The sequence below is a fragment of the Octodon degus genome, unplaced genomic scaffold (genome assembly GCF_000260255.1).
Source record: "Octodon degus isolate 3935 unplaced genomic scaffold, OctDeg1.0 scaffold00178, whole genome shotgun sequence".
NCBI classification, from domain to species: Eukaryota; Metazoa; Chordata; class Mammalia; order Rodentia; family Octodontidae; genus Octodon; species Octodon degus.
In genome coordinates this window covers 3,798,059-3,809,204 of record NW_004524754.1, presented here as the reverse complement: position 1 = coordinate 3,809,204, position 11,146 = coordinate 3,798,059, and the positions used below count along the sequence as shown (strand labels likewise).

At 46.9% G+C, this 11,146-nt stretch overlaps 1 protein-coding gene across 2 annotated transcripts in view; it reads right to left on the bottom strand.

Annotated features, from left to right (window-relative positions):
* The window catches only part of Cracr2a (calcium release activated channel regulator 2A), a 150,815-nt gene that overhangs the window by 54,720 nt on the left and 84,949 nt on the right, over window positions 1-11,146 (bottom strand). For both annotated transcript variants that reach the window (XM_004643596.2, XM_023703747.1), the window contains one exon: window positions 9,609-9,755. In XM_004643596.2, coding sequence (XP_004643653.1) covers window positions 9,609-9,755 — 147 coding nt within the window. The remainder of the gene's footprint in view (window positions 1-9,608; window positions 9,756-11,146) is intronic.

Here is an 11,146-nt window from a genome sequence, read left to right as displayed (position 1 = left end):
AAGATAAGGGTGAAGAGGAGGAAGAAGATGAAGAGGATGAGGAGAATGAAGAAGAGGATGATGATGAATAAGTTGGTTCTAGCACTGTTTTGTTTTGTTTTGTTTTGTTTTTTTCTTATCAGAGCGCAGGCCCAGCATGTGTTGTCTATAGAGCATTTAGCCCCCCTATACACAGCTCAGTCCATTTGAAGAAAAGTTTATGTAAGATTTGTTTTTAAACTGTACAGTCTTTTTTTGTATAGTTAACACACTACCAAATGTATCTTTAGATAGCCCTGTCCTGGTGGTATTTTCAATAGCCACTCACCTTGCCTGGTACAGTATGGACTTGTACATTGGCAGGGAAATTTAAAGCAGGTTCTTGTTGGTGCACAGCACAAATTAGTTATATATGGGGACGGTAGTTTTTCATCTTCAGTTGTCTCTGATGCAGCTTATACGAAATAATTGTTATTCTATTAACGGAATATGACTCTAATTGCAAAAAAAAAAAGTTGCAACTGTTTTGTAGACAAAACATTCTGAATGCTTCTAAATAAATATAATTTTAATTAAAAAATAAATAAGCTATATATTAGCTTTTAGAATTTATCTGAGTGTTACTAAGAAAAGTACTTTAAAATATAAAAATTATTGGTTTCTAGTTTTATTGCACTACAGCAAGGGAATACACTGGTAAGGTGTTTATTCTTTGGAATCTATTATCCTTTGCTGTGTAGCTAAAAACATCAGTTTTTCTAACATTTATGAGAAGAATGTGTATTTTATTTGTAATGCATACAGTTCTATCCTAATGTCTTAAGTTGTTTTTTACTCTTAATTTCCAAACTTTATTCTGTTTTCCATAATCTTTCATTGCTGCACTTCATATTCAAAACTACATTGTTTTCTTTCTTTTTTTTTCAAATTAAATTGGTAGGACAGTTTCAATAATTAACACATTGCATACATTCTTCCTAGTGGTTAATTGCTGTACAAGATGCAGACTTGATATCCTATCTACAAACACCATTAGAACAAATCATTCTATTCATTAAGAGAATGTAACTATATATCTATCCTAACCACTTTGAATACACAGATACAAAATGGACATTCATCTGTATACCCTTTTTTTTAAGTTCCGTTATTTGAATATTATACGTGTATAAACTCAGCAAAATATTCTAAAAGAGTCCAGTAGTCCATAATAGTATTGGGTCTTCTGCTTGACTGGCAATGTCAGAAATTGTTGACCTGAGTACCCTATAGCTCAACATAACAGCATGGCTTTACTTTTTATATTTTGTTTTTATACTTTTCTGCTGGATGGTTAAGACCAAGGTAAAGCAGGACCTGTGCAACAAGAGTTATAGCTTTTGGGTCTGATAAGGTCAGTGAAATCCCCTCAGGATTTATCCTGAGATCCTGTACCTCAGATTGTAGAACCTTTGTCAGTGTCAGGCATGTGGATGAGTCACGGCCATTGCTTGGCCAATGTGCTCTCTGTGAAAGCCTGAGAGAATGTTTTCTCTCCATGTGACTCTCCTTAAGCACACTCTACATCATCATCACTTTCCTCTTTGGCCCCATAATCTCCTTGATCAGAAAATTTGGGACACTACTGAGTTACATGTTAATGTCTTAAGTTTGATGGTGTTCTTCTGTATTTATTTATTTATTTATTTATTTATTTGGCACAGGGTCTCTCTACACAGCTTGGATTCATAGTAATCCTCCTGTGTCAGCCTCCCCAGCACTAGGGTTACAGGTGTGAGCCACCACACCCAGTTTTGGTGGCTGGCTTGGCACAGCAGTACTGGGGATCAAACTTGGGTCCTCGCACTTGCCAGGCAGGCACTTAGACTGCTGAGCTACTTCCCCAGCCCCCAGTTTGATTGTTTAAAATACTTTATATCCATGTTCTATTGCCTGACTAATGTTTTGAGATAAGTTTGTTGAAGTCTTCTGAAGTCTTGTTTGTATCAAGTATTTTTCCCAAAAGAGTCTGCCTATGTATATTGCCGCTATAATGTTTGATGCTTAAAAATTTATGTGTTGGATCCTCTTTGTGGATGAAATGTTTCTATTTCTACAAAATGTTTTTTATCTCCCTTGATTTATGCCAGTGGTAAAAATGTTGAGCAAGAAAGGGCTGAAACCTGTAACAGGGCTTTCTGAAGTATTAATTAATAATATGTGGGTGTAATTACTCAACTTGTGCTTTATTCTCCATTCTTAAAGCACTCCTTCCAGCTTCTAACCCTGGCAGTGTCGATTTAACGATCGCTTTCGCTGCTATGTGAGCCTGGCATTTGGAGCTACACAAGGAGGGAGGGAGGAAGAAGCAGATGAAAGAGCGAGGAAAAGAGACCTAAGTTCTTAGTGAGAGAAGGGCAGACTTGTGAGAACAATCCATGCTTGTAGGAATAATGAAGCATTAAAAGCCAGAAGACAGGGGCGGGTTAAACCTCTTGGGTAGAGGACTAAGCACACAGAGATCTACATGGCATGGAGGACCTCAGACAGGGTCCGTGAAGCCCTTCTTAAAGTGTGACTCTGGGCCACACAATCTAGACCTAAATTATACTCTCTGCCTAAACAGAAATTTGACACCTAAGAAAAAATTTGATGTTACTGTAGCAAAAGGAGGCTTTTGTTTTTACTCTTCAAAACATAAAAGAAAATTATAATAGAAAAACAAAAGGTCAGACACTCAAATACACCAGCGGCACCCGTCTGGGTTCAGGATGACAGTGACCCTGTGACCTCCAACAGGGACAGATCCGAGGTCACAGGGACAGTTCTGAAATGGCAAGTCCCACTGAAACCAGGACAACAAAAAAAACTAGGTCTAACTGACTCAGGATAAAATATCACCTGGATGTCTGGCTCTGTTGAACGGTCCCTGCCCACAGCATGCCTCTGTGCATTGTGCATGCATGTTGCGTGCGTGTTTGAGGGGGGAGAGTGTATGTGTGTGTGTTTTTGAGGTACAGGAGAGCTGAAGATGGGGATGTGGTGAGGGAGTAGAGTGGGGAAATTGTGATTTTAATATATACAGGAGGCTCAAGTTGTAATTTACATAGAAGGCTTTACAGATCACTGGCAGGAAACCAGGAGGTGAGATGCCAGTTAGCAATAACTTACCCAGCCGGCCTCCCACAGGGACTGTGAAAGTTAATTAACCTTCACAAAGTGCTCTGCACATGGAGAGCTAAGGTGCCGGCCATGCTGGCATAAAGTATTCCTGGTCATCTCCGTGGGGGCTCTGGCCAATGGCGCAGCAGCCAAGAGCTCTGCCACAGAGTACTGCTCCCAAAAAATGCTTTGCTTCTACTCCCTCTCCCCTGCGCCTCCACTTGGAGAAGAAAAGATTTCAGGTCTCAGCAAGTCAGCCAGTTTACCTCCTTGATTCTAGGCAAGGATGCAATGAAATCATTCAAGAAAAATAACCTCTTTTCTATCAAAGAGTAGCCTTGGCCTTGGACACAGGGGGTGGCCCTTGTCTAGCTTTTGTACATTGTTAGAAACTTGAACTCAAAGCAGAGTCCCAGAAGTGGCTGCCAACCTTGGGGGCTCGTCGCTGTGATGTCACGTGCTTCTATGTGAGTGGGCAGAGGTCAGCTCCCTGCGCCCCCTGGTCTGCAGACTGGCCACCGCGGGCGCAAAGGCCGGGAGAGCAGCCCCACCCTCGCTGGCCCTGAGTGCAAGTGCAGAGAGCACGCGGCCTAGAGACAGACGCTGAGACACTGCGCCGCTTCTAGGACGTGAGAAAACCCCAAATAGAAGTAATTTAAAGAGCAAAACGAAAGGGATGATAGGGAAGAGGAAAGAAGGCTCTACAAAGATAGGAAGGAGGGCTGGGGGTGGGGGTGGGGGAGGGCCACGAGGGGATGCAGAAGGAAAAAGGATGAAGATGTGGCGAGCACACGAACTAAGTCCCCCAAGATGCGTGTGGCCGCCATGTATCACACAGGCCCACAAAAAAAGTCTGCATTCCCAACCCCTTTGTTTTGCTTGTGAAGAAAATGAGGGATAAATGGCGAAGTGGCCAAGTTACCCAGAACAGAGTGGGTAGAACACAGGCCTTGACTCTGTCCTGTGGTTCTATCTGTAGCACAGCGACGTCTTCCCAAGCTGCCCAGTGGGTGGGACTGGCGGAGCCTGAAGTCTGCCCTTCTCTTCCATCCCGTCCAGCATGCCCTGTGGACTGACTGTGCCGCCTGGCCCTCAGAGAATGGGCAGCACCCCACTCCCAAGCTCCAGGCCGCAGAGCACAGGCCCCAGATGGGAGTGCTGTACAGGAGGAAAGTACGACCAGGGTTCGTGTTTGCACCGAGAGCAGCCCGCAGGGATTCAGGCTCAGCACTGCCCCCTGCCATCTTTCTAAGGCACTGCAGCCTTGAGAAGGGAAATGTCCTGGGCAGGGTTTCACATCCTCCTAAACTCAGCCTCTTCCTGCTTCACAAAGTGGCTGACTATCGCAGTCTTTTGTGTCTCTATCTCTCCCTCACATAGGTGCACATGCAAGAAGGGTGTAGATAAATGAAAGGAAAACATAAGGGCTTGTAGAAAATTCTGCAAAGGTGGTTGTAAAATCACCAACTGGATTTTCAAGATGGCTGGTTTCTTCCTAATTAGATTCTGCTGCCTTGTGTAATACCAACTTTCAGTTATCCCCCCTCAGTAAAGCAAAACAGACTTCATTATTCAGGTTTGCAAATCATGCCCGTGGTGTATGTGACAGACATACAGCCCTCGCTTTTCCAGTCGCTCCCAGGGCAATGCTAACAATGTGGTTCTGCCTCGCAATAATTTGCCCTAAAAATGCATGAATTTGGTTAAGTTGGTGCCTCTTCCAGAGTCCTCACAAGAACTTCTTGCCCTCCCCCTCTGAGTAAGACACAAAGTACAGCTCGGAAAGCTCCATGGGGTGTACTTTTAGCAGGCCGGTACCTTTTGGGAAAATGGGCTAGGGTAGTGTATGTCTCAGCACGTGGTCTGCAGCCTGCCTGTGTCAGAAATACCTGGGATCTGTGTGTACCAACGTGACACCTCCCTGACTTCCTCCCTGAGTGTAATGGTTGACACATTGGGTCAGTTTGAGAAGTTCATAAATATCTTCATACTCTGCAAGAGGAAGACATGGAGATGGTGTGAGTGCAACCCCCTCCCCCGGGGTGGAAAGAGAGGCCCGTGCTCCTCCCTTCTGCTCTTGCTGCCCTTGCTGTCTTCTGCTGCCTTCACTTATTGCCCCTGCCATGTGCTACCAGGCCTCGGAGCCAGTGGATTATGGCCTGAAACCTCCACAAATCCTGAGCTAAATGAACCCTTCCTTCCTTAATTGGTGCTGGGTATTTTGTCTCAACAATAAAAGTAACCAAGACACTGAGACATTCAGATCTAGATTCTCATGGGGAAAGATCTAGGAATCTTTAAAAGTCTTCAGGGAATTCCATAGCAAGCCAGCATTCCAAAGCTGCACAGCTGAGGCACAGGTCTTCGCAAAGCCCACAGAATGCAAGGACCACCTGCAATGTGTGCACTGCCGCTCTACCTGGAGGCCTGGCCAGGAACATGGCATCATCCCTGCTCTGAGAATGTTCTCCTGTCCAAAACTACACATTACAGTTTACAAAGGTTGGATCCCATTTGTATACCTGGGCTGCCTGTCAGGTCTGGTTCTTCCCAGTCTAGTACCCCTTCCAGAGCCCAGGGAAACCATGCTAGACAGGGCATGCATGCAGCTGAGGAAAGGGCAAGTGTTGTAGCCCAGAGTTCCCAAGAAAGTGCTTGTGGTGATTCAAACAGACAAGGCAAGACCAGCATGCCACGCAATGCACTGATTCCACAGAGGGTCTGTGGTGCTGCGAAGCTCGCCAAGGCCAGGTGTGGTCCTCCAATGGTGCAGCAGACAGGGTGGCACCTAGGCTACTGAACTGCAGCAGTAGGGTAGAGCTAGGCTGACATCTGATCCAGAAAGTACTTGATTTCTGCAGGGAGCTCAGAGCTCTCCCCAGACACAATGTTATTTATCTTTACCAGGATACTGTAAAAATGCAGACCTCAAACTTCCACTCAAGACTAAGAAAACTGGGCTTCCTAGGGTGGGAGTTCAGCACCCCTGAATGAATTTGTGGAAAGGTCCAGACAGCATCTTTCTCACCACCACCACAAAAAAAAAAAGGTAAATGCAGAGAATGTTTTCCATAGCCAAGAAATTGTGATGGTTGGAAAGTTATCCCCGCTGTCTAAACTGCCTCTTGTCCTCAAGCTACGACAGACAGCTCTCTGAATTTCTGCACCAAGAAGGCAGCCAAGTGTGTCTCTGTTGCAATTGAATCCCCATATCCTCAGAGAGAAGTTGGGACACAGAACAGATCACATTTGGAAGGTCAGCAGAGGCTCTCTGCTTCAGCCCCAGGTTCTTGAATTCGATTTTGCCCTTCATCTTGTGCCAGGAGGCTGTGGTACCTACCAGTGGACACACCTCAGTTCCACACAGTGCCCAGGATTCTGACCCCAAATCTGATATCCTTGACCTTAGCTCAGAGGATAGGGCATGAGAGACTGGATGCTCCCAGCCTCCCAGCCTCCCCACCTTCCCTCCACGCACAAAGCACCTGGGTATGTTGGTAAAAGGTACAGCCATGGGCTGGGTGAAGCCTAAGGTTCCACACACTCCTAGGACATCTCCAGGTTCCAAGATGAAATTTTTAAAAATCTATGGGGATGAAGCAAGGAAGGTCCTGGCTACTTCTGATTAGAATACAACTCTGTCATCTGCTAGAAAGATCATTTCCAAGCCCCCACACTCCTCATGGTCATTTGTCTCTTTCTGGGGATGTGGGGTGAGCTGAGCAGGAAGCTGGGCAGACCTCTGCGCTCACTACAGCCACCCTGTGACCCTGATGCCACAGCCCCGCCCTGGGAGCTGAGGACAGGGAGCTTCATCCTCTCTAACCAAGTCAAAAGTAATTTTCTCTGGCCTCTTCACACAGAAGGAACAGGGTGCGCAGCCTGCCAAAGGGGCGGGAGCAGAGGCCATGCCGCCCACGGCAACACTGGCTGACTTTCCAAGTCATGCAGCACTTGGTCCAACCTGTGCTGGGTAGACGTGATTGTCAGTCCTTCAGGGATGACAGGGACTCTGTGTTCTACCTCACCTGGTTCAGCCCGATGAAATATTGGCTCTGCATCTGATCGAGCCCCTGCTGCCCAGCTCCAGCCTGACACAGCTGCCTGACTTGGAATCTCCTCCTCACTGTCCTGGGCAGGTGCACATCTTCCCACGGAGCTGAAATGTCCTTTGTTACTAGACAGGGACCCTGTGGCACAGCCTGGCAAACATGGCAGCTTCCCAGGTCCTAAAACTGCCCTGCATCAGGCCAGTGCCAGCACCTTGTCCGATTTTCTTTCCCAAGTTGGGGCACACTCCTCCAAAACAAGCTTGACCTCCTAGCTCAGTTCTGAAAGATGTCTCATTCTGCATCCTCTCCAAAGAATTCTTCTAAATATTCAGTGGCTACATCTATGGCCAAACCACCCCGAACACGCCTAATCTCATCTAAGTATTCAGTGGCTAATATGGATTCTGTATTCCAAGGGGGATTTAGTTTCTTGAGTTCTCTTTTTAAAACCAAATAAAAGAGAAGCTAATAAAAAATATCAGAGTGTGTCTCATGTAACAAGGGCAAGCATTTTGTGAAACCTTTCAGCTTCCACACATACACACTTAGCAGATAGATAGATAGATAGATAGATAGATACATACATACATACATACATACATAGACAGACAGACAGATATTGTAAAGTAAAATGTGTTTCCTCTGGTGAGTAACAAATACAAAATCAAAAATATACAAATGTGGGTCGGGGAGATAGCTCTAAGAGCCTGCCTGGCAAGCACAAGGACCTGGGTTCAATTTCCAGTACCATATGCTGGCCCTGGACCATACTGAACACTGAAACTGGGTGTGGTGGCACACACCTGTAATCCCAGCACTTGGGAGGCTGAGACAGGAGCATCACTATAAGTCCAAACTAGGTAGCAAGACTCTGTACCAAATAAATAAATAAATCTTTAAAAAAACACAACCTCCAAGACAGAACAGGCCAAGATTTGATCAAGGTTATGGTCCATGGTACCTGACTCCCAGCCTCCACAGTACCTGGATGTCTCATTAAAATCACCCAGATATTAATAAGACTTCTGCGTGTCAAAATAATATCGCCAGTGTCTTATTAAAATATAGTCATGGGGTCAGCAAGATAGCTCAGCAGACCTAAGCACCTGCTTAGGCAAGCTTAGGCAAACACAAGAACAGCAGTTCAAACCCCCACGCCACATGCCATGCCAGCCCCGCCTCCAGGGTGGGCTGAGCTGACCAGTGAAACCTGGGCGTAGTTGTGGAGAATTGGGCATGGTGGTACACACTGGTAGTCCCAGTGCTGAGGAGGCTGAAAGCAGGAGGATCACCACAAGTCCAAGCTGCATAGTCAGACCCAGCAACAACCAAACACATTAAAAACAAAAGTAGTCATCCCAGTATGTTGGGACTTGGCATCTCTGTGCATTAAGAAATCAACAAACCATTACTGGAAATACAAAAAAAAAAAAAAAAAAAACACAACAACCAACCATGCAGCCCTTGGGCCAGGTAAGGCCTGAGAGTCTGTATGCTCCTGGGGCATACACAGGGGCCACCCTTGCTGCTGACCACTACTACACTTCTTCACCACGCTCTCCAGAAAGATAAAAGGAGCTTTAAACTCAACCTGTGTCAAGACTCAAATCTTCTGCTTGAGCTAGATAAATCCTCCACAGTTAACAAAGACACTTAATTAAGACAATTATTATTCTTTTGACAATTCTTTGATTACTGGTGTGTGAGCAATGTTCCCAGTACCTTGCACAATCATACATACTGCTCAGAACTCTGTGAGACATGCTATCATAGACAAGGAAACTGAGGCTTGGACAGCTGGAGTAATTAGGCTTAAGCTGAACAGCCAGTGAGTAGCAGAACCAAAATACGAACCCAGCTCTGCCTGACTGCGGCTCATGGGCTGCAGGAGCTCCTCTCACCCTCCCCCTTGTCAGGCCCTGGGGGGTTCTCCACAATGCTCTAACCATCCCCCAGCCACAGTGTGACCTCCAGAACCACTAGCCTTAACTTCCCCAGAATGCAGAAGAGCCCTGGACACTGAGCATGGTGAGAGTCCTTCTCACTGTGGACTCGGGAGCTTCCTGCCCAGGGGTCCCGGCCACTAGGCTCTGATGGCTACCTCTGCCACTTAGAAGGTGTATGTTCTGAAGCATGCTGCTAACCTCTGTGTACCTTGATTTCCTCATCTGTAAAAGATGGGCAATGGTAGATCGTCCCTACCCCTAGGGGCTGCTATGAGACCCAAAGGAGCTGGCATACACACAGTATGCGGAACAGTGCCTGGCTGTGCTTAGTGTGTGGGACCCCAGCTTCTGAGTGGAGAGAGCACCAAAGCCACCCCCCACCCCCACCCCCGGCAGATGGGTGTCACACAATATTTTGGGAGAAATGTAAGAGAAAATGTTTCTGGTCTCCACACCCAGGCACAGAGAGCCACTGAGATGGGGTACCCACTTTTTTAGGACACATTCTAGTTCATTCTTCTCCTCATGGGCTTCTTGGAGCTGGGAGAAGATCCTAGTCAGGAAATCTTCAAAGCTGGACAGCAGGTGAGGTTCCTCCTTCTTCAGCTGCAGCCAGAGTTGCTTGATGTCACTTTCACTGGGAGAGGAGGGAGGCACATGGAGACAGTAAGGTTCTATGGGAAGAGAAGCAGCCTTCTTGCAAGCACCGTCAGTGCAACAGTGGCCATTATTTATCAAGTGCTGGTGGATGTGAGCAGCCTCACATCAGCTCAGTAGCCCTCAGGCGCTTTGGGGGTCAGTTACCCTGTCACAGATGAGGGTGCAGCAGTACACGGTCATGCTTGGGACTGCTGGAGTCAGGTCACACTCCAGGTGTGCCGACTCCTATGGCAGCCTTCTAACTCACTTCACTCCACAGCTTCTGTTCTCTGTATCACTCCAGGAGGGCTGGGGGTGTGAGCATGCGCAGTGAGGCTCACACAGCCTCACAAAACAAGCACGTCACAACACCAGGAAGAGGAGAGGAGGCTGGGAGCCAGGGTGGGTGAGGACAGCAGCTGCGCAGCTAACAGAGAGAGCTGTCACTCAAAGAAGGATGGTCCTCAGCATTGAGAGGGAGACGTGCCATCAGATGGGTGGCTGGATGCGGCTGCCGCTACAGGGAAGGGAAAGGAGTACGCTGTACCCACTGGGGTCTGGTGGCACAGGGAGTGGCTGGCGGGTGCCAGGAAGGAAAGGGGCAAGTCTGCATGATGTGGGTTCACAGAGGGAAAGACAAGCAGAAGTTGGAGGACTTAGAGGCAGCAGAGATAAGAGACAGAGTGGCAGGTCTGGAAGCATCCCCTAGGAACAGGCACAGGTGGAGCCTGCAGAGCAGCCGAGACTGCCGGGCCTGATCACAGAGGGGTGGGGGAGAGGAGGAGCCGCCCAGGATCTCTCTCCCTGCTCCAGTTTAGAAATCAACACCAGTAATCAGACTAAGTCACACATACATCTGATTTGTCCCCATCAAATTCTCAAACAGATATGATCTAAGACCAGCTCCGACCTGAACCCCTCAGGATAAAGAGTAAAATCCTTCATGTTCATGCAATCAGTGTTGTATTTCAGAAACTCTCCCTGGAAATAATATGTGATAGGCTCACGTTATCAGTGCTCTTACAGATATTGCTGTCTGTATTCAGCAGAAAAGAGGCTCACTGAGAAATGAACCAACTGTGGTGAGTATCCAATCAGCTGGTGTTTTTCCTCTCTCCTCCTTCCCTCTGGCCATTGCTCCTTTGCTTCCTTCCTTCCTTGTTGCTGTCCTACACAAGCATCCACCTACTCATTGAGACCATCCGTGCACGCATCCACCCATCCACCATCCACTCATTCACCCAAAAAGTATGTATATATGTATGTATGTATGTATGTATGTATGTATTTATTTATTTTATTATTTTTTTGGCGGAACCGGGGACTGAACTCAGGCCCTTGCACTTGCCAGGGAAGCACTTATTCCACTGAGCCATCTCCCCGGCCCCC